The sequence below is a fragment of the Sciurus carolinensis genome, chromosome 4 (assembly GCF_902686445.1).
Source record: "Sciurus carolinensis chromosome 4, mSciCar1.2, whole genome shotgun sequence".
NCBI lineage: Eukaryota > Metazoa > Chordata > Mammalia > Rodentia > Sciuridae > Sciurus > Sciurus carolinensis.
In genome coordinates this window covers 128,237,316-128,262,247 of record NC_062216.1, presented here as the reverse complement: position 1 = coordinate 128,262,247, position 24,932 = coordinate 128,237,316, and the positions used below count along the sequence as shown (strand labels likewise).

Genomic DNA, 24,932 nt, shown 5'->3' with positions numbered 1-24,932 from the left:
TTACTACTTTTATTATAGATAATTCATTTAAGTTACAATACATATCTTTAGCCAGAATTAATGCACTCATCTTTTGCTTGGTTATACTTTAGAGATTAAGTCTTACTATTAATAAGTCTCTAATTTTTACCATACAGACATAAAATTTGGGGGATAGTTTAGAAGTTTTTGTTTCTATTCCTAAACACTTTACATTTATCCACTTGGAAATACAAATTTTACAATCTCAAACGGAGGCAAATTTGAAGGCAACACAACCCATTTCCAATAATCCAATTTCATATTATAGTCTCAAATGTCTAGGTAAACATCTACATAAACAAAGATATCAAAAAGTTAAGTTTCAAAGTGACAAATACATTCAATGCCCATGTTTTCAGAATAGCATCTGGTCAAATCTGCATCGTCAAAGCCACACAATTACTTGCTTTAGCTACCAGCTATAAAAAGAACCACGTAAACAGTTGTTCAAACAACTAAAAAAGACAAATGGAAGCTACCACTCTTATTAAAGTCTGCAAACTAAAGTGATCACTAAGTAATATCTTAATACACAAAAGTATGTGCATTTTGAGATAGTGTAAAATCAAGCTATTATTAACAACTCATAATTATGAGTGTTTCTGTTAGAAACTTATTTAAGCAAATTTGTTAGTATTTTAAACTCGTGGTAAATTCAACTGTTAGGTAAAAGGCTCTAATGTGTATTTGTTAGAGCACTTTTATAGGTCTCCACGTTAATATATTTAATTAAAAGGATTCTCATAATCTTAGAGATATACTATTTTTGACTCAACAAAATAAAATATACTATTCTCTATCCTCTAATGTGAGGAATGAAGATGAGGAGGGCAAGCGAAGTATTTAAATACATGTTAACTTTTTAAAAGATATTTAATTTCTTCTTATAGTGACTAGAACATCATACAAAAATCATTCTGTTTATTGTAGATGTTTACAAAAAGTTCCTTGTTACCACATTTCATTATTTTTACCTTTCTACCTCTGGACATGGTACTTACCTCATTTCAACTATAACATTTTACTACTCTATAAAACATATACACAATTGTTGCTCTAGGCAATCCACTGAATATTTGAAATAAACCCCATCACAAAGAAAATCACCTTTGTCCCAAAGATTCACAAAATGGACATCTCAAAACAAGCTGCTTGGTTATATAGAGTTCACTATGAGTTAAAACATACTACCACAGAAGGCAAATTCATAAACTTGAATAGCGTAAATGACATCCTTACCCCAACTGATTATTAATTTTCTTTAAACAATGCTAACTAAATAGTCATTCAACACATTATTTATTCAAAACAATCTAATTTACAAACTAAAACAATGGTAGTAAATTTCACACTGAGATGAGGGTGAGAGCAAGGTGACTCACACTGGCATTGAATCTTTTTTTAACAAGGAACATTACTCATTTATAAACAAAAGTATATTCTTAAACCACAGTGAGCAAAACACACTATACATCCATTTAAGGGATCACTTCCTACCCTCTCATCACTTTGAGTAAGATAGCTGTGCAGTCAGACAGGTTTTGCAAATAATACTTTTAAAGCAAGAGAAATAAGAACTAAAGAAATGACAGCTAGCATATCGAGATGAAGCACAGCAGTTAGGCTATTTGGGAAAACACAAGGAAACACAGGGCTGGGAAATATTTAGACAGATCTCAGATGATCTAAGAGTTTCAGAAATAATTTTTACATCTTATTACAACCAGTTATCATTCACCAGGCAACCAAGAGAATTTAATTTTCACAAATGGTTCACTTTTCACTAACTCCTAAGCAGATAAAACATCTTAACATTAAGGAAGAACTTTTTATTCTTTTGGCTTTTTGTTTTCCCCAAATTAACAACAAAACTATAATAAGCTGAATAAGCAATGCAAAGCACCCTACTTCCTGTGCAGCAATAAAATCTAAGAACATGTTATTTGTGGTAGAAGTAATAGTAATCTCACAGTCGAGGAAAAGTATAGTTACTAATCCAGACCTGATACACAAATGTTAAAAACTTTTATTAAGGAAATGGACAATTATTTGAGAATATGTAAAACCTCATAAATTGAGAAGGAAAGCTAAATAAAGAGAATTTAAAAATAAAATTTGCTTTTATTACTCTTCAGTATGCAAAAACTGATTAACAGAAATTTGATGAGTAGGCCTATTTCAAACAAGTAATAAGGAATGAAACCTAAAACAAATAACTAATGAATATAGTTATCTTTGTAAGAAGTGTACAATATTAAATCACTTTTATTTTGCTCAGAGTGGTCTGAGAATAGAGGCAAAAATTACAGAATATGAAGCACAATTTACATACTGAAATTTACAATACTGATATTTTCTCATTGAAATTTTATCTATTTGAACTTAGATATTAAATGCTTTTAAAAAACTAATACATTTTAAAAATGAAAATGCAATTAACATTACCCAACAGTTTAAACACAAAAAAAAAATCAAGATGGGACAGACATTAACAGCTTGCCAACATCATTGTTTCCAATTAATTAAGAACTTGCCCATTTAGTCATTCATCATCTCTTTAATAGATTACATTATTGCTTATTTGTATACAGACTTACTACTCACATTCACTTAAGCTTTCAAGTCACTTTTATTCCATTTATTCCATTTAAGATTTACATGAAAGCTCAAAAGGACTCATATTTTAAAACTTCTAAAGAGGTCGACAATAGACCTTATGATGGTAACGAAATCTGTGAATCATTTTTTGTTTAAAAATTTTTTCACTTGAATATATTTAACCCCAGTCCCCATTCCCTTTATTCATGGCTACTTCCATAATAAATACTGTTTGGTATAGCAAAGGTACAATAATCCAGAATAACAGAATTTTTTTGCACTGGAAATGCTTACGTAAAGTTTTGCTTGGATGAAGCAACTGAAGCATTACAATATTACAACCCAATTCTGATTAATGTACAAACAACACGGGAATTCTGGCATGGTACATCAGTGATTAAGAAAAATGTCAACAATAGTTTGCACGTTAGGAATTCATAGTTAATGTCCGAATGTTATGAAACTCAAATCATGATCTGTTTAAGTGCACTCATTACTGAAATATAAATTCAAAATATTTAAAATCTATGGAATTTTCAGAGGGAATTTATGTGGTTGACTTTACTAGCTTCACTAAAACCAGTATGAAAACTATCACTTAAGAGTATAAACTGGTTTAAAGCACCCTTGATGGGCACATCTGATTTTGAAAATGACTAAAAATGTTCTCAAGTTTCATTATCATGCCTTCAGTAACTAGAAAACTGGTCACAACTTACAACGCCTAAAAAAATAGACTAAAGTTGTAGAACCTAAACCTTTCTATAAATGAAAAGGATAATATAGTTAAACATTTCAAGTTATAACCTGGCCACAAATTACCTTCCTTTTAACTACCAGACAGTAGGAATTTTTCATAGGACAGGATCGGATGTATTATATGTGTGTGTGTGTGGGGGGGGTGGGAGCTACATCTTTAAAATTTAGAGTTTAGATTTACAAGACACAACATTCAATTTTCACATCCAAAACCAATATCAATTTCGATATGCTTAGTTTTAAAATGAAACATGTTTTGTCTCATATTAAAGGAATGCTTTGAGAAAGACATATTGAGTTTTTTAATACCATGGAGAACTATACAAAAAGTAAAGTTCTGAAAAATATTCAAGCTGCATATTCAAAATGCAAGGAAAAGGGTATTAAAATGGGCCTTCTCTCTTTGAAAGTTCCTAAAATTGCAAACAGTTTAATAGCTTATCTGTGTTCCATAAAAATACGATTCAAATGCTTATTTTCTACAAGGTTATTCAAAAATGATTTCGTTTGCTAATATACATCTGTTATGGTTAAATAAACTGCTATTCTGTTACAGAATTACATACACTTGATAAAGTCTCTGATATATGCCCATTACAATTTAAATACTAACAATTACCGTTGCTGAATTTTCAGTAAGTTTCCCAGATTGCACAGCTATTTACTTATAAGGGGTTTGTTTTAAGCCTAATTTAATTTGGATATGCCCCGAACATATGAAGAAAAATATCTGTTTACAGAAAAACCTTTGTGTCATAAGCACAAGCCTTATAGTGACCTCCCCCCACTCTTCACATGAATAAAATGCTATTCACAAATATAAAAATAAAATTACATGTGAAAATGAAGCATAAACAGACAATTCTTCTCACTTTATGAAAAATGTACACAAGAAATAGTTTAAAATACAGAAAAAAGACAATGATTATGATTCATGAATGAAACATCAAAAGAAATTATTTTAAGATTATTCTAACCTGGAATGTATGGTGTGACACAATTAAAAATTTTGGTATATGTACCCTGAACCCCATTTTAATTGAATAACTTTTCCATCTTCTTTGCAAATTAAAGGATAATGTTTTCCTTCTTTTAAAAACAAAAACCAGATGCCAGAAAAGTTTTCTTTAAAAAAAAAAAAGAAATTCTAAGGAGAAAAGCTTTTCAATGACGAGAAAACATCCTTTTATAAATTATTATGGTGTTAGGTTTTCTTAAAAAGTTTTTGGGACAAATGAAGTTAGTTCAAGGAAGAACAGAAACCTTATTTTTAAAAATCCAAGCATGTAATATTTATATCTGAAACAACTCCCTGTTATTTTCTATTTTTAGTATTTTAAACCACATGCAAACTATGTGATTACAAGAATCCCAATTTTTAGATTTTAGAAGTACACAATGAGTCCTCTTGATTATTTTTCTTGCTTTAATACCATTAATAATCTGAAATCTAAAAGCGATTAACAATAATACCGTACTCAAGGATAAAAGGTCAAAATTTTTACCTGTGATCACTTACCTGTTGTCTCAGATGTTTCCAGAAGTTTAAATTCAGAACAAGTACTTGGACCATTTAAAATGTAGATATATACTGTATAAACAATAGCCTTGGAGTTATAATGACTGTTAATAATACACATGCTAAATGTAACAGGAACAAGGAATACCCACCTTCTAACGATGACGATACTCTCGCTCTCGGTCACGTTCTCGGTCACGGTCTCGGTCACGATCCCGGTGTCTCTCTCGTTCTCTGCTTCTCTCTCTATAATAATCGTCATGGCGATCTCTACTACGGGATTTATGACGCCGACTCTTTTCTCGTGATCTACTATGGTCCCTCTCTCTTGATCGTTCACGTCTTCTAAAAGAAATTACTGGATTAATGCTCTCCATAAATGGATAGCTGAAAAATATAGTACAGCTGTCCCCCTGCCTTATAAGTGATTTCACTTTCTGTGGTTTTCATTACCCACAGTCAACCACAGTCCGAATATATAAAATAAATGACTTTTAAGTTTTAAACTGCACACCATTCCAAATACTGTGAAATCTCATACTGTCCTGCTACATCCTAACTGGGATGTGAATCATACCTTTATGCAGAACATGCAAACTGTATATACTACCTGCCCAATAGTCATTTAGTAGTTGTCTCAATAATCAGACCAACTGTCATGGTATTGCAGCACTGTGTTCAAGTAACCTTTATTTTATTTAATAATAGTCCAAAAGTACAAAAGTAGTGATGTTAACAATTCAAATATGGTTAAGTGAAAAGGTGAAAGTTACTGATTTAATAAGGAAAGAAAAATAATGTGCTGAGATTACTAAGTTCCATAGGAAGAACCTGTGAAATTGTGAAGAAGAAATTTGTTTTTCCATCCATCTGAAGATGCAAGTTACAAACGCAGTGTTTGATATGTGCTTAATTACAACAGAAAAGACATATTAGGAGAGTTCGGTACAATCTTAAGTTTCAGGTATCCACTGGGGTCTTGAAAAATATTCTTTGTGAATAAGGGAGGGACAACTGTATTTTGGTGTTTAAAAAAATTCTATGGCAAAAAATTCTTTGTAAATATAGTCTAGATTTACTATACTGACCTGTCAATTATCTATTGACTCATGATTAAATATGAACCAAAAATTTAATTTTTAAAAATATTCACCAAAAAATTGAGAAGTAAAATTACAGAATATATCACACCTGTTTAAACTAGTAGCTTAAAACACATAGTGATTACTGAATAAAAATGGTAAAGGACAGAAAATACCAAAGCACTTGTGTTTCAAGCTAAGGAACATCTTAACTTAATTATTTAGATAAAAAAATTCATAAAACCACTTAACATACAGTGGGGCTTAAATACATAAAGAATACCAGCTATGAACACGTTACTTAAACCTATAGTTGGTCCTCCATATCTAAGGAAAAAGTTGCAGCTGTATTGAACACACAGACTTTTTCTTGTCACTATCTCCTAAACAACACAGTATAACACCACTGTTTACACAGCATTTACATTGCATTGTGTATCATAAGTAAGATAAGGATGACTTAAAGTACACAGGACTAAGCGGTCGGAGGGAGGAAAAAAAAGTACAGGAGAGGATGAGTGTTGGTTATATGCAAATATTCCATTTTATGTAAGAAACCCGAGCATCTGCAGATTCTGGTATTTTCAGGGTCTGGAAACAATCTCTCACAGATGCCAAGAAATCAATGTATATAAATTATCAATTGTTATAAATTTATAGATAACCAAAATATGATTTAGCAGGAACACTATACCTCCTTAAGAAACTTTCTTGAGCGTATTTGAAGGAGGGAAGGCAGAGGAGAAGCCTAATAATTATGACTAGTAGAAAGAATTGGTATAGTATTCACACTGTATATTATAAATGGAAATGTTTCATAAGCTGCCTTTAAAAACACAACAACAAAAATTCCACAAAAAAACACAGACAATTTAACCAGAGTACAAAGCCTAAAAGACCTTTTGAACTTCGAAGTTCAAAATAATTGTTGGCTGAGTACATTGGTATGTTATCTGTACTCCCAGCTAATTGGGAGACTGACACAGGTGGATCTCAAATTCAGGGCCAGTCTGGCCCTACTGCAAAATAAATAAATAAGGGAGAGGATATAGTTCGGTGGTAGAGCACCCTGGGTTCTATTCCCAATACTGTCAAAAAATAAATAACAAGCACCTATTAGTTTGAATAAGAATATTTTTTATCATGTATTTCTGAACCAAACAGCTAGATCTAAACATTATTAGGTGCTAAGCTTCTTGATCAAGATGTCTTTACTTTATATTTAAACAAAGACAATGCATGATATGGCCCTTTAGCTATGAAAATTCCGTTTGGATACAAAGATCCTTACATTGGGTCAGGGGAAAAAAAAAATAAAGAAAGAAAGATGATATTAATAAATTTGGAGACCACGCCAAAGACAAACTCCTTTCCTTTATCTTAATGAAGACTATCTCCAGATAAAGTCCACAAATGACAGATAACTTTTCAAAAATCAGGATTACCTAATTCAAAAGGAACTACTGTCTATTAAGGATAATATCAATCATTCATAACTCCCTCATTCAAAATATATTTATTCTATTCCAGGAAATTTTCAGATATGAGAAATATCATACTATAGCAAACAGGATAACTAAGGCCCTTTTCCTCATAATGTGTTCTAGTCAGAAAAAAATGGGGAATTAATAATAAACAAGAAAAGGTTATAGTAAGCACAATGAAAGAAATAAATAGAATGGTATGATGAACTAACCTGGGAGAAGAAATCAGATTAAGTTGAGACATGAAGGGATATAGAGCCAAAGACATAGAGATAGGGAAAAGGGTTCCCAACAGAAGAAATATCAAGTACACAATCAAAAAGATGGGCCAAATACTAGATGTAGAGAGAAGGGATTCCAATTTGGCAAGAGAATAGTGACTAAGGGGAAAGATACAAAACAAGGCTAAAAAGAGACTACACCATATATTACCTCAATATTTACAGTTTTATTCTAAGAGTAAAGAGGAGCCATACAGTGCTTCAATGATTACAAATTTATTCTAAGTAGACACTTTCTAAAGGATTTTAAGCAAACACCTGGCATTTGATATAGTTAAAAAATTCACTCTGGCAGCTGAGTGAACAATAAGTAAAATCAAAGTCCAACTTTAAAGTCCCAAACACAGTACTTTCTCCTTTTATTAAATAGCAGTTTTATAAAGACATGGGACAGGAAAGTTTTACCTTGATCCAGAACCATATGACTTGGATTCAATTCCATGAAGGCAATCTTGCAAAGAGCTAATAAGAACTTTGCAACGATCATCAGCAGATACTTTGGATTGTTTAATTAAAGAAATTGCAGTTACCAATGTCTCAATAGCACTCCCATAATCACCTGTAGGGGAAAGGAAAAGAGATGATATCAAACAAATTTTGTTTTCAAAATGCCATCAAAGCACTTGGGGATAAGAGTGATAAAGCATTTTATAAAATCAGTGTGCTTTTAAATGATAATGTCTTTTTGTGTTTCAAAATTTGCAACAAGTTTTCATATTCAGGAAATCAACATGATTTGTTGTTATAGCTCTGTAAAACAAGTTATTTTGCAAATATGAGAACAAATGAGCTGTCAAAAGTCCCTGAAACATTAACTGTGAAGGTTAGTATTTAAATCTAAACCTAATAAAATTGGGGGGTCTTTCCACTATACTATTGACATACAGCTTCCTCCAGTGTTTCTAAAATAAATGAGAGCTAATGACATCAAAATACGAAAAGACTACAGGTAAATGACCTATTTTCAAGACTGCACCTAAATTTCTGGATCATTCTTAATAACATAAATAAGAAATACTAAATACTGGGAGAAATATACAAACCAGCACTGGCATCAGACACAGCTCTTGAAATAGCACTGCTTGAGATTGCCCTATTTCTATTCATGATTTCTTCAAACTCAGCTTCACTCAATGGTGTTCTTGCAGTATCCATTTCCCTACACAGGGAAAAAAATACCTTAAATTGCCATTCAACAGATTTTTCTAGTCAGTCATAACAGTGTAAACCAATTCATAACAGCAGTTTTGACATATGCCTGAGAGATAATAGTTAACTGTCCAGATAGAAGATGCTATTTTTCCTACAGAAAGCACAAGTCTAAGAAAAATTATCTTATGCCAGTATCTTTCAGGTGAAACAAAGTAAGACTTAGAAACCTCATCTTTCTGGAGGACAGAAATAATATATTTGCATTTTCTATAATACAATAAATTTCAGAGAATCACTGTTCTTATCTTTTATTGATCAAATACTCTGCTATATACAAACTTACCTTCCAGGAGGGCCATAGTCACCCCTATCATATGGTGGAGGTCGGCCATATGGGTCTGTTGGTGGTGGACCTCGACTATCTGATGTAGGCATGCCGCTGTTAGTTGGTGGAGGAAAGAAAGCCGGATTCACATGTGGAGCTGGCGGCGGGGCACCTGGAGGTGGTCCCGGAAGATGCGGAGGAGGAGCAAGTGTAAGGGGTGGCCCAAGTGGACCAGGTGGGCGAGGTGGAAAGGGGCCTGGAGGTGGAGGTGGTCCCTGTTGTGGAGGTGGTGGCCCAGGAGGGGGGCCATAACCTGGAACTGGAGGTGGAGGCCCAGGAGGAAGTGGACCCAATGGAGGCTGACCAAAAGGTTGTCCAGGAAAAAGAACTGGTGGTGGAGGGCGATCTCCTCGATTAGGAGGCCCAGCTAGAGGAGGAGGCAGAACCTGACCAGGAGGTGGAGGACCTGGTGGGCCAGGTGGGCCTGGAGGACCTAAGGGCGGACGTGGTGGAGTCTGTCCAGCTACAGAATAAAGGAGAGAGAGAAAAACACTTCAATAATAAGGGTATTTTAACCTTTATATGACATTATACTTTTAAAGTACAACTTATAGACCAAGATTCTTTCTTTTTAAATAAAACCCATATGGTAAACGCTACACTAATAACTATAAAGATGAAGGCTATTCTTACATTTATAATTAGCTCAATTTATGCTTAAGAAAAATTACTAAAACAAAAGCTTTAAAAAGATAACAGTGCTTAGAGATATTTTCCATCTTTCAGTGTATACACACTTCTTACAGTGAAATCACCCACCTTATATTCTACTCTGATGCCAAGCTAGAAAGTGAAACAAGGAAAAATGGTCTTGAAAGGATTTTTTAAGAGGTAAGAAAATAAGACGGATGTAAATATTCTATATATAAGTCAAGCAAGTTTGGAGAAAAATAAAGACCTTTTAGGCCAAAAATGGGTATTTCCTCTATGCTGTGCCCCATATGCCATGGAATCCTAGTTTCCAGGAACAAAGGCCGAGTTCCTTTAACAAGATGCTTGATCAAATTTCCTGGATTCCAAAAATAGCATAACAAGGAGAGTAAGTCACATTAATAATGCATTACTTGAAAAAGAGAGAAAAGGAAAAGAGGTATTAAGGTAGATACGTTTTATCCATGGTAATTTAATAAAAGTTTTACCTGGAAAAGGTGGGGGTGGCCCTCCTGGTCCTGCTGGCCCAGGAAATCTGTCCCCACCGGGAACAGCCCCTGGAAAACGGCCCCGTCCTCTACCACCTTGTGGAAATGCTGCTCGTGAACTGCCTCCTGGAGGACCAGCTTTACCTTCCCCAGACATCTGTCCTGATTGTGTAGCTGCAAACATCCAAATACTCATAAGTAGCACTTATTATACATTTCTCTGAAATGTAACCACTTATATTACAAATAATTCTATTTTAAAATTCACTTATAATATACTATATATTAGCCTGCAGATGTCTTGGGCCTGTGCAAGTTACTTGAGAAGTATTGGTTAGGAAAACATTGACATCTATTTTAAGTTCTTTTGAAATCTTGAAATATCCAGGTTTAAATGTTATTTCCACTGAGTAAATATGAGTTACTTTCAAAATACCAGTACTCTGCAGCAGCCAAGACTGAAATTCTTCAACAGAAATCTTAATTTCAGTAGCACAGATCATTTAAATTTTGGAATGTATTCTTCAGTTAAGTGCTAAAACATTAAAAGAGAAACAACCACTTGAATTTCTGTTAATCACATGCTCATCCAATGTTAACATTTGCTAACTGTGTAAATGACAAATCTTTTCTATATTCACTTTGATGAAAAATGATCTTGGTGCCAAAAAGAAATAAATATTTTCTGGTAATCAGTGGTCTCTCACCAACCATAACATAAATTCATACAGCTTTCCTTTTTCTAACATAGGAATGACAGGACAAGCGTGGCAGTCCTAAGAACTGTTGTACAGTATTGAGTCCATGACATCTAGAGAAAAATGTAGGGGTCCAGTATGGATCCAGTCATAAACTGATTAAATCAATTCAAAGCATGGACTTTATAAAAACAAGTCTCCAAAGAATTAAATGTAACACCTAACAAATGGTGTAAACATTGGTTAAAATATATGTCTTTAGAAAGAAAAGGGCTGAGAGTTTGCTTACTTTTCCTGGACTGCATTTCAAATTGACTCAGGAACTGCTTATTGCAGGGAGTTACAACAGGATTCTGACCATGAAGTTCTCTCTTAGGCAACAGATCCATTAACTTTTTTGACGATGCCTCAGATCCAACACCAACAAGGGCAAATCTAAAAGGTGTTTAAAGGAAAAGAGGGAGAAAGTGAAGGGGGATAAATAATGGTCATATTATTAAAAATAAAGTGGTTTGAACTTACTTTTATCTAAAACCAAAAAACAATTCTGAGAATATTTCTTAAAGTTATACAAGTTTTTTTCATGCCTATTTAATATAGAATTCACGCATTTAAAATGTGCATTTCAGTGGCTTTTAGTATATTTGAGAGTTTTTATCACCATCACCATAGTCAATTGTAGAACATTTTCATCACTCTCCAAATCAATCTCCATACCTGTTAGCCATCACTCTCATTTCCTCCCATCCCTCAACCCTAGGGAACCACAAATCCATTTTCTGTCTATGTGGACTTGCCTATTCTGAAATTTCATACAAATGGCATTCTACAATGTGTATCGTTTTATTTATTTATTTATAAGTATTTTTAGTTGTAGATGGACAGAATACCTTTATTTTATTTATTTTTATGTGCTGCTGAGGATCGAACCCAGTGCCTCATACGTGCTAGACAAGTGCTCTACCACTAAGCCACAACACCAGTCCCTTTTTGTATTCTTTTATGACCAGCTTCTTAATATTTTCAAGGTTCATCCATGTTGGACCATATACCAGCACTTCATTTTTTACGACTAATATTACATTATAGATATATCGCTTTTTTTCTTTTCTTTTTTGCGGTGCTGGGGATTGAACCCAGGTCCTTGTGCTTGCAAGGCAAGCACTCTACCAACTGAGCTATAGCCCCAGCCCAATATATCACATTTTTTAAAAAAATCCACCCATCAGTTCATAGGCATTTATGCTAGTTTCACTTTTCACTGCCATGAAAAGATGCTCAACATCATTATGCACCAGGGAAGTACAAATCAAGCCATGATATAAAATACCATTTTATACTCACTAGTATGACTATAATAAAAAAAAAAAAATGTTTAACAAGTGCTGGTGAGAATATAGAGAAACTAGAATCCTTGTGCATTGATGATGGGCATATAAAACGATGCAACCACTTTGGCAATCAATCTAGTGGCTCCTCAAATAATTAAATATAGAGTTGCCATATAACCCAATAATTCCACTCCTAGACATAAACCCAACAGAAATGAAAAGATATGTTTACACAAAACTGGTATATGAATATTCATAGGGATGTTTTCCTTAAGAGCCCAAAGCAGAAACAACCCAAATGCTCATCAGGTAATGGAGTATAGCTGTGTTTTTGTTTTTTATTAAGTGCTATATCACCAGGCGCACTGGTGCACACCATAATCTCAGAGACTTGGGAGGCGGAGGCCCTAAACAACTTAGCAAGACCCTGTCCCAAAATAAAAAGGAAAAAGGGTTAGGGTGGAGCTCAATGGTAAAAGCACCCCTGGGTTCAATTCTCAGTACCAACATATTAAAAACAAACATAAAAAAAAATTTAAAAAGTACTACATCCATATAACAGGATATTATTCAGCTATGAAAAGAAATGCTGATGACATGGATAAATCTTGAAAACATCATGCTAAATGAAAAAAGCTAGACACACAAGACTGCATATTTTATGATTTCACTTAGATGAAATATTCAAGACAAGCAAATCCAGATATACTAAGTACATTAGTGGTTGTTAGCAGAGAAGGAGAGAGGGATTAGGGAGTGATTACCAATAGGCACAGGGTTTCTTTGGGAGTGATGAAATGTTCTGAAATTAGATAGTAGCCATGACTGCTCAATTTTGAAAATATACTTTAAAAAATCACTGAATTATACACTTTATGGGGATACATTTTATGTTGTATAAATTATATTTCAATAAAAATAATTTTAAAAACCCTGAATGATAATCAATTTGTACAAATATAGAATATGCTATATTATTGGGGGTAAGGACTTTTAGAAGCTTAGAGCCCTTTTCTAATTTTCAATATGGTCCTTAACTAGATCCCTTATTCTACTCAAAAAATTCTGTTGCTTAATCTAATATTAACTTGGGTCACAACATTTAGAAACAACTTAACTGGGACTGAGAGTATAGCCCAATGGTAAAGTATGGGCTTACCATGTACCAGACCCTGCGTTCAATCCCCAGTACCAAAAATCAAAAAAAAAAAAGGCAAAAGAATTAATTTAATGATTACATACTGAGCACATTTTCTATACGCCAGCACCATTCTAGGGTAGATACACAACAGTGAACAAAACAAAATTTCTGCTCTCATGGAGCTTACAATCTAGTAGGAAAAGACAAGATAATAAACATGTAAAATGTTTTATAGTAGATAAAAAAATAAAGGAAATAGAGACAGGTTAAGAAGGTTGCTATTTTGCCTAGGGTGGTCAGGAAAGGTAATTCTTATTAAAAAGTCTGAGTCTAGGATGAAGTTAGAGTGAGCCATATGGTATTTGGGGGAAAAAGAAGATCAAGAAGAATAAAGAGCTAAGAGTAATCTTATGTAGGGACTTACTTGGAAAACAATAAGAAGACTAACATGTGGGGAAAAAGATCACAGAGCACTTTGTAGACAGAGCAAGGTAATAACTATGAGACAAGAAGTCATCTGCAGATTCTGAGTAGACAAGTATTAATGTCAGTTTAACATTAAAACTAAAATATTTCTACTCTGTGGAGTGTAGAACATGGGTGACAGTAGAGACACCAGTTTAGAAAATACTGCAAAAGTTCAAGAGAGAGATGATGGTGGCTTGGAACAGGAGATAAAGATGGTAAGAAGTGGGCTAGGGAGATAGCTCAGCTGGTAGAGTGCTTGCCTTGTAAGCACAAGGCCCTGAGTTTGATCCCCAGTACCACAAAAAAAAAAAAAAAAAAAAAAAAAAAAAAAAAAAAAAAGATGATAAGAAGTGATATTAGACTACATATTTTGAAGATATTCTTAATTTAGTATAAACTAACAACTTTTTTTAGATAACTTAACAACCAAAAAAATCCAGCATATTCTTTGTATTCTGTATCTAAAAATTTATCCTTAAAAAAAAAAAAAAAAAAACCCAAAATCTTCCCCTAAACAATGCTTGCTGCAACATTTCTAATACATAAAAGTGGAAACAACCAAAGTAACTAAGAATAAAAAGGTAAGATGTATATTTATTGCTAAACATTTGTTCTACTCTTTGTATCAAACATGTTATAAAACATGTAAATTTTAAAACCTGAAATTTTAAAACCTGAAAGTATATTCACTAAAATGTGATTATCTGTAGTTGGTGAGATTATGGCATTTTGTTTTCTTACTTTTGGATGCCTGTATTTTCCAATATTCCCATAAAAAAGATCTGATATTATTTGTACAGTCTGGTATTAAGAAAATAAAGCAAAATATCCAGTTTACATCACTTCGCAGTTATTCATCTTTACCCCATTTCTCTTTCATTTATTGGTATTGGGAACTGAACCCAGGAGTTACTTTACCCCTAAGCTATTTCCCTAGTCCTTTACTTTTTAAAATTTGAGACAATCTCACTAAATTGCTGAGCTTTCCCTGGAACTTAACAATCCTTCTGTCTCAAGCTTCCTAGTCACTAAGATTATAAACATGGGCCACTACACCAGGCTTCCCATCTCTTAATTCACAGGAAGAGCACGGCTTCTTAAAATTGTCATTTCAACCACAGGTGGAGAAAACTCAGGAAAATATGAAAATAAGTCACTGAAAATAAGTCCACTGGTTTTAGTGTGCTAAATAACAAGGTATATGAAGTAAGAGTATGAATCTTTGCCTAAGATCCTCCTTCCAATGTAATCATGTGTCTTAAGCACATGTAATTAGCATTAACCTTAAGGAAAACTAACATACATTGAAAACAAAAGCTAACTTAAATTAGAAAAAGAAAACAAAATACTTACCCCTTTGATTGGCCATTTGCCCGATTTTCAAAAAATTTTATCTCCAAAATATCATTTACTCCCAAAGAATGAACTGCTTCAGTTAAGTCTTCATCTGTTGTCCACTGCAAGACATTTTCCCCTTATTAACTACTAAGACATATCCACGATTTTTATTGCTTGAATTTAGTTTTTAAAGGTACACACAGGTTAAAATTAATATGCCACAGAAATTAATTACAACCAGTCAGGTCCACAAAACAATCTGGAACCTAAACTCTTTCAGCTTTTAACTATTATAAGTTTTCAATAAACCAATCTCACTTGTCACTTCCTCCCTTTAAAGGAAAATATTTTGTGAAATAAATTTCATCTTGTGTTTAAATATAAAATGGAAAAAAGAAACTAACATGTATGAATATCTTCTATGTATCTATGTACCTTCTATATGCCAGCACCATCCTAGGGCTAGACACACAAGAGTGAACACAACAAAATTTCTGCACCATGGAGCTTACAATCTAGTGGGAGAAGACAAGATAATGAACAAATTTAAACACTGTTAAGTCCCATCATTACCTTTTTTTTTTTTTTTTTACATATGATGCAACAGAGAGGGTAAAAAGCTTGCCCAAAGTCACAAAATCAAGATAGTGGAGCTAAGATTTAAATTCTTACTTACAACCACACTTTCATAACTACTCTGCTATTGTTTTCAATACTGTAAAGATTGCTCAGACTAGCAAAATGGGTGGTGAGAGATCAGTCACTTCGTTTTAAAGGCTGTTCAATAAAAATTAAAGACATTTTTATTAAAAATAATTATTTTTATTAAGGAAGGAGAAGAATGCCTTATTTCATTATGACCTGTAGATATATTATTTTTAAACTTTCAAGTTTAATAGCTTAAGTGGGAAAATTCTACAGGATTACTTTTGTATTTCAGGTTTAATGCCAGTTAAAAATACAAATAGATACAATGGATGTTCAGATTTCAAATCAAAAGCCTGTAATATAAATTGGGAAATTAAAAATATTTTAAAATCTCAAGTGGTATCATGTCTCTTTCTACATTTGTGAATCCTGGTTTGAGACCCAATCTAAACATTATTCTTAATAAAACTGCAACACCCTAAGTAAGGTAGGAGTAGTAACATAAAGAATAATTAAAGCCAGGTGCAGGGGCACGTGCCTGTAATCCCAGAAGCTTGGGAGGCTAAGGCAGAAGGATCTTGAGTTCAAAGCCAGCCTCAGCAAAAGCGAGGCACTAAGCAATTCAGTGAAACCCTGTATCTAAATAAAATACACAATAGGGCTGGGGATGTGACTTAGTGGTCGAGTGCCCATGGGTTCAATCCCTGGTACCAAAAATAAATAATTAAAGACAAAAAACAATTTAACTATAATTAACTAGGATGTCCACCCAAGATAAGATGAAGGACCACAAAATTCAAAACTAGGAAGAATTAGAATCAGTGACTTTTTAAAGGTACTTGTTTTTGACCTTTTCATTGCATAAGCAAACATAAAGAAAAACAAATATATTAACTTCAAATTTTTATTTTAAAACTCTAAACAAGATGTACACAGTTGTGCACACCTGTAATCCCAGCAACTCGGGAGGCTGAGGCAAAGTCAGCCTTAGCAACTTAGTGAGATCCTGCCTCAAAATTTAAAAAGAAAAATGTTGGGGATGGGGCACAGTGGTTAAGTACCCCTGGGTTCAATCCCTGTTATGGGGGCAGGAGTGTGGGGAGGAGGATCTGGACAAAAACAAACTACTAGAGCAGTTTACAATTACCAATAATTCAGTTCATATGTTAACTTTACTTACCCATGTTAGATTTCCAATATATAATGCAATTCTTTTTCCAGTATAGGTATAGACAACATTAGGTGCTGCTCCTTTACCCACATCATCACCAACAGTTGGGGGGAGAGTATCCATGTAATCCCGGTCTTCTGGGGCATCTCCATTATTTGCAGATGGAGAGATGACATCATCATATAAATCTATCTGATCATGCCCACCATATTCCGCTTCCTGAGTACAGAAATAATGCTCCAGATTATACAATGGTCAGAATACTAAACAGATTTGAACACAAATTCACTCAACTTTTTTATTTTAAAAATATGATGGAGCGCAGGGTCCTAGGTTCAATCCCCAGCACTCCCCCCCCCACCAAAAAAAAAAAAAAAGATGGAACCTAGATAAAGTCCCAAAGATCTCAACACAAGTCTTTTCTTACACTATGCAACAGATGTATTCTTGAACGGTGACTATAACTAAAACTTTCCTTGGATGAATTATCTAAGTAACAATACATGAATACAAGCAGACACGTTTTAAAAGAATATTTGGCATAACACTTTAACAAAACCCAAAGTCATTTTAAGTTCTTAATATCTGAACACAGAAGAATATAACTATAATTTTCTATAACATTCAGATCTTATTTCACAATCCTGAGAAAGCTACTAGTTTTAGAAAAAGAACAGTCGGTTGAGCTATAGGAAATGGATGTAGAAATGTGGGTAGGTACATGATCTAATATGCCATCATAATAAATGATCTAAAAAAAACAATGAAATATAGGTAAAACTATTCAAATTAGTATCTTATTGTCAGTCAACAAAGAGTTAGTGCTTACCTGACTTTTTATTATCTAGTCAAGTAAATTAGCAAAAGAAAAATATTTACTAGAATAAGGATCTAGTAAAACTCTGCTGTCAATTATCACTAGAACTAAAGCAATGCTAGTGGGTTTCATATGCCTAAATGATAAGTGAGGAAGAAGGAAAACAAAAAAGAAATAGATATACAACCCAGAGAAAAATGGAAGAAAAGACTTCATTTGTAAACAAGTACAAGAAAAATGTAATGTAGGATTCAGTAGAACATGCAACACCACTTTAATTGCCTTTAATAACCATTACTGGGCCACAACCTTAACTAACCCTGTAGCAGAGAAAAATCTCCATTTTTATCTTCCTCCTTTTCCAATCCCAAGTATTTAAAATCAATGTGAGCTATTTTGTTCTTATGAGATAGAACATTTGAGGTAAAAAGACAAACATAAGAGAACTAAGAATTGGGACATCATTCAGGTATTATTCATTTATACAATTTATTAAGGAATTGTCATATGAATGGCATATAAGGAAGAACTAATAGTTTTAGGGACTATTATAAGAATAAATGACCTAGAGAAAGCATTTGTAACATGACAGTAAACAAAACAGTAAGATATTACTGTGGACCACAAAGGAACATTGCTATTGTTTTGTTTACTCAGAAGAGTCTAAGTTTTCTTTAAAAACAAAAACAAAAAAAGAAAAACTACGAGAGTAATTACCATTCACACATATAACCCAAGGGACCTCAAATTTCTAATGTCATCTTCACATAACCTTCATAAATAATGAGCTATTCATTTTACTACAGAAGAGAATCTGAGCCAGCGTTTAAGACTTATTTAATAAGGGATTCAAAATATTAATGGAATAAAGCCATCTTTAGCACTGGGCAGAAACTAAGACCACAAGTCACTAAATAATGCAATTAATTTTATTGTTTGTACAGCAATACCAAAATAATCTCTAAGAAATGAATTTTTGTTAAAGTAACATAGTCAAATTGCAGTGACAGTTAAAACTAGAAAAAATGAGTGTAAGTTTTGTAATGAAGTTTCAGTGTAGCTGAAGCTTCAGGTGGCGTGGTTGCAGCAGTGGTTCCATACACTTAAAATACTAAAAAGCTTCCCACAAGAGAGAGTGGGCACTTTAAACTCTTGCAATCCGGTTCTGTACATCAAGTAGAATTATTTTTATTATTCAAAGGGAGTTGTGTTTCCATCCTCCTCAGCATAGACTAATCACAATATATGGTCTGAGGGAGAGTAAAAACAAAAAACAAACAAAAAAAAACCGCAAGTGTTATTAATAACAAGACTAAAAAGTATTTAAATTTACACTTACACAAAAAGACATTGTATTTTTTCATTAGCTGGAAATCTATAAAAATGTTTACATAAGTAGACAGTAATTTACAGCATTAATTGCAGCTACACTAACCTAGTACATTATAATTATTTATTATTTTTTGTAAGTCCATGAATTCCTATGTTGACATCAACCAATTTTCCATATTGATATGATTCTACCAATATTTAGGATCAGCCATTTTGTCAGGTAGTTGAACTGTTTCCAAATGGTTGAAGTATGATTCTAAATGAGACCATGGTCCTGAGATTTAATCTCCATGCAGACCAGTTAGCTTCACTCTGTTCCAAGGCCACAGTCTGTACTCCTAACCCCAATGGTCTACATTTGAACTTGGTAAAAGAATATTAATGAATTTGAATACATTTGCCACCATCTCTAAAAACGCAACTCAAAGCAATACTTTTTGTAGTATCAGTAGTATTTTCAGCTTCATTATTATCATACCTATGTTTCACATTATAAAATAAAGAACACATCCACTTTATTCCCACCTCAATCAAGTGATAAAATATGCACATTCTAAAATTATGCAAAACATCTATCACTGGTCATATATAAAGAAAGCAAGTTCTGAAAACACTGAGAATGTTTCTACTTTGTCAAAGATAAGTACTCAACAGTGTCAAAAGGTTCTATATGGTCTTTTCAATTATTTCTTTTAATGGCATTCAAATACAAGAAAATTTCAACACAATCCCTCTAATTATTTTAAATACCAAAAGTTCCCCAATCTTTTCCACTTTTCATGGGAGCTAACTAATCACTAGTAAAGGGGCATATTACATATAACTTCTAGTAAGCAACAGCACTTAGGACTTGTTATTCCCTAATTACTCCCTATAAAATTTTAGTATCACAGATAAAGTATATATACTGTATATCATTATTGGGACAGAGCTACCAAAGTATTCTTCATTCTCCCTGATGGGCCTAACAATGGTTTTGATGGTCCTAAAATCATGGTTAATACCATTTGTGCATTATAGAATACTATCAGTTTTAAAGACCTTCTACTATGAAACAAAAATGTAATGGACTTTTAGAGTCATTTCCATTTAGGGAACTATAAAGGGGGGGAGTTATAAAATGTATTCTACCCATGGAAGAGAATTACTTGCACACAAAATCCAGCAGCAAAAGACAGTCATCCCCATTATCAGCAGGCAATTATTTCCAGCATACCATCCCAATCCTGAAACCCATTTAGGAATATCAAAATTTGCAGATGCTCAAGTCCCATATATATGGTCTAGTATTTGCATATAAACCACACACATGCTCTCATATCTTAAATCTTCTCTAAGTTACTTCCCATACATAATAAAATGTAAATTATATGTAAATATTATTCAGGGAATAATGACAAGAAAAATGTCTGTACATACTCAGGACAGATGCAAATTTTACCCAAAATATTTTAGATCTGTGGTTGGTTGAATCCATGGATGTGGAATCTATTAGAGGGCTTTTTTTTTAAATTTTTTATTATTTTTTATTTTTAGAAAACTCTCACTTTCAGATTATGTTGACATTAAAATTAGTTTGTAATCCCTGTGAAAAGTTCAACTAATAGTAAGGAAGTCAACTTGATATAAAATATGCTATATAACCCACAAAGGGTGCAATTCACAGACAGTTGAATTATGCTCATAACAAAATCAAAGTGGAAAGTTTTAACTCCCCTAAACATTTCTATCCATGTTTCTGAATCAATCTCTATCCTACCCCATTCTGGACATTATAGACTTATCTTAAAACCATTTTCTATTAAGCATAAGCAAATTTATCAGAAATTTGTTCAATAAACTTATTTTCCATTATTGGCTAGAGTAAAAACATAATGACTAAATGCAAAGCAAAATGATTCATGAAATAAAAGTTGACTTGTGAGGATGTCTAGGTCCTTAACTCCTAAGTGAGTATTTTTTTACAGCCACCAAGTTTATATACTTTTATCTTAAAGCTGGGTGGTCAGATTACTAAATCAGTACTGCTATCAGTGATCCACAGTCTGACAGATGAGAAATTAAATTCTAAATTAAGATCTTTTGATCCCCTAAACAAGAAAAATACATTCTACATCAAGGCACAGAGTACAAGTTGAATATCCCTAATCCCCAAATTAAAACTTTGGAGCACCAACATGTGGCTCAAGAAGTTTGAGAGTCTGGAGCATTTCCAATTTCAGATTAGTGATGATCAACTGATAAATCTGAATAACTCCAAACTTAAATACTTCTGGTCTAAAACATTTCAGGTAGGGGATATATACAACCTGTTTTAATTTTTCTCAAAGTTCACGGACTTTTTCTTGATTCCCCCTCATAACTGAAAATTCTACCAGTGTATACATAAAAGAGTGATACCTATAATATAGGACCTGTCTTTGTTGTAATTATGTAATTATTTTACTCCACCGACTATAAGTGTAGAGACTATCTAAACTTTGTAACCCTTGTTGGCACATATAACAAGTACTCAAGAAATGTTATTCTGAACAACTGAATATTTAAAATTATTATTCAGCTTTAGCCAAAAAAAAGTCTGAAATTACTAAATACTAAGCTAGTGACTACACTGGAATACAAATCCCAGTTCAAAGTAAACTAGAACAGACCTGCTTTCTGCTCAACTCTAAATGCAAGTAATGTAGACAGGGTCAGAAGTGATTCAAATTCTCCTTCCATTAAAGCAACTTTTCTCAATTTGATGGCATCCAAAAACCTTCAATATAAGAACTAAAGGGTACCCATGAATAATAGCCAGTTCTTAATTCTCCATTCTTAATTTGGTTAAGAAAGGAATTCTGCATAGTTTCACTTGTTCTCACTCCATCTCCCAAATTAGTTCCTTCTAAGACTGTTGAATGTCTTTTTGAAATGAGTGAAATACCAAAATACAAAAAACAAAAACATGACCAATTAAAATAGTAGAAAATAGAAAATACACGACCTCACAGAATTTCAAAGTATACAAATCCAACTAAAACTGTAGCTCACACTGGAAAACAAAGATTTAAAAACTATTCACAGCAGCTTTGGAAGACTGGCTAATGATATGATACTGTAAAATATTTTACTCAACTCAAATACAAGTCACAGGTTACTATAGTAGCTAGGAGGAAAAAGTCATCAGCCAATAAGAGTACAGATTAAATAATTTTGTGGTTGCCTCTAACCCTGATAAGATTTCAGAAAAATAGTTCAATGATAGTAACCTTGAAAAAGACCAGCAATCCTCCTGCAGACATTTTTGGTTCAGGAATTAGCGCAGGAAGCAGATTACTTAAGTGAATCACATGCAAAATAACAACAAAAACAATGCCTCTATTTAATCTCCCCATTAATCTATTCAAACATATAAAGATTTCACTAGTAAAATTATGTAACTGTGTTAGATATAATGCTGTAGGTATAAATCAATGAAAAATTACATTAAAAAAACCTATAAAGTAGTTCCTCATTGGGTCCACAAAATTTTAATCTTTTTTTTTTTAAACCTGTTTAGCCCTAGTTACTGCACAGGGATAAGAAAGTATCACTCATTCAGTTTTATCTGAATATGGTAAATGTCTCTTCCGAATTAAGTATGTAAAAGCCTAAAACTATTCCACAGAATAGGTACTAAAGAAAGCTAAACTCTAAATTGGGTGCGTTGAAAAGTGAAGCACTGTACTCTTGTACGAAAGGTTAATGCGACAGTCTAGAACACTTAATCATTCCTTTCCTTGAAGTGAAGGTCGTCTTTAGGATAATACTGGATAAATTAAAGGAAATTTCCTAGAGGTCTTTAACCTTAAAACCATTAAAATCTATGTAGCAAGTCAAGGAAATTTTCCAATTTTGACACAACTCAGGCATCAGGTATTCGAATACAAGCACAAAAAGATTTTCAAGCTTAACATTTTATTACAATGGGTTACACTTAAACATATCCAGTCTTTAACCAAGTAGTTGTAAATATTTAAAGCTTATGGGAATTGCTTTTTTAATATTTGAACCAGAGGCACAAAGTCACTCCTGAAAAGTACAACAGTAAGGATTTCTGAGTTTCCGTATTTTTAAAAACCTTGAGCCCCTAATTACAAATGGGATTTAATGGAAGGAGGGAGCACAAAAAACAACGGAATTGTATTGTTTCTCAAACGGACCTGGAAAATAAAAATTAAAAAAAATAAAATACAAGCTTTTAAGTGGTGTAGAAAGGCACAATTTGATGTTTTTAAATGTTACTACATAAAATGAGGTAAAGATACGAACAGCAGGTAAAGAGCTTAAATGTCACACCAGTAACGAACGACAGCTTTTACAAGGATGCGCATCAGGAGACATCTCAGCTCCGCAGCTAGTTCTAGGCAAACGGTGGCCTCTGAGAAAACGGGCAAACCTTGCATTGTCACTTTCTCCAGACTTTCAAAACGTTAAGCAGAGCCCTCAGGGGAAACACTTTGCTTTCAAACACAGGGTCATATCTACAACTCTTTATTTTTCAAATACACCGTAAGAATTTCGGGCGGACGTTCTTTCTTCATTTCAATCACTCTGATCTGTTGATGAGCTACCATCTTTTTGTTCAACCAACCACGGCGCTTCCGAGTCTTCCTTTTGGCCCAAGTCATTCATCTTCACAGGTATTTTCATGTCAAAAGCCAAGAACGACAGGGCCCTTACAAAGCTTTCGATTAATGAGGCAAGCGGGCGTACTGATTTTTAAGTAACCATCTGTGGGTCCAAAAGTCAGAGGACTTGTTGCAGACGTGCCCAACCCCAAAGCCGCCTTCACACCCGGAGAGCCGAGGAGGAGGAAGGCGCCACGCAGAAACCTGTCGCAAACGCGAGCAGGAGCCCCGGGGACTAGGCGCGCGGGATACAAAGGGCTGTGAACGCGGCCTTCCATGAGGCGACCGTGCGCGGACAGGCAGACAAAATGGAGCGACGGGAGGAATCGGAGCCCGGGCAGCAAGGCCGGGCAGGAGGCGGCGGCGGGCTCGCGCCCCGCCGGGGCTTCCTCTCAAGCCGCGGCGGGGGAGGGGGCGCGGCGGCCCGTTCTCCCCTCCGCGCACACGCGGCCCCACCGCCCGGGCCTAGCGCGGCGGGAAGCGCTCGCCGGCCGCCACCAACAATGGGGTGTGAGGCGGCGGCGAGGGAGGGGCCGGCGGCGGCTGCACCGCGACCCGCATCCGCGCTCCAGGCCCCGCAGCCCGCGAAACGACGCGGTAGAACGGAGGGCGAGGGGCGCCGCGCCGGGCTAGAGCGGCGCGGCCCACAGGCGGCAAGGGCGCAAGGTCTGCAGCCGTGCCGGCTCGCGGCCCGCGGCGGGCCCCGGTCGGCGTCCAGGCCGCAGCGCCGCCCGCGTCGGCGGCGGGGGCCCAAGGCCTCACGTACCTGGTTGAACTCTTCGCCCACATCCGCGTAAATGTCTATGTGGTCCACACCGTCCGCCATCTTCCCCTCGGCCTCGGCCGCCGCCGCCGCCGCCTCCTGCAGGTCCGCCCGCCGCGGCAGCAGCAGCGGATCTAGCGGCGGGGGCGGGGC

The 24,932-nt window shown here is 34.6% G+C and overlaps 1 protein-coding gene across 4 annotated transcripts in view; it reads right to left on the bottom strand.

Moving 5' to 3' along the window:
- Window positions 1-24,932, bottom strand: part of Cpsf6 (cleavage and polyadenylation specific factor 6) — a 29,186-nt gene extending 4,254 nt beyond the window's left edge. Inside the window, exons 1-10 of one of the 4 annotated variants that reach the window (XM_047549123.1) lie at window positions 24,783-24,932; window positions 17,225-17,434; window positions 15,412-15,515; window positions 11,408-11,553; window positions 10,421-10,594; window positions 10,180-10,290; window positions 9,240-9,744; window positions 8,788-8,903; window positions 8,150-8,303; window positions 5,050-5,242 (exon numbers count right to left, since the gene is read on the bottom strand). In XM_047549123.1, the coding sequence (XP_047405079.1) occupies window positions 5,053-5,242; window positions 8,150-8,303; window positions 8,788-8,903; window positions 9,240-9,744; window positions 10,180-10,290; window positions 10,421-10,594; window positions 11,408-11,553; window positions 15,412-15,515; window positions 17,225-17,434; window positions 24,783-24,842 (1,770 nt within the window). In that variant the 5' untranslated portion in view covers window positions 24,843-24,932 and the 3' untranslated portion in view covers window positions 5,050-5,052. The remainder of the gene's footprint in view (window positions 1-5,049; window positions 5,243-8,149; window positions 8,304-8,787; window positions 8,904-9,239; window positions 9,745-10,179; window positions 10,291-10,420; window positions 10,595-11,407; window positions 11,554-15,411; window positions 15,516-17,224; window positions 17,435-24,782) is intronic. The other 3 variants (XM_047549125.1, XM_047549126.1, XM_047549127.1) reach the window with 3 other exon arrangements.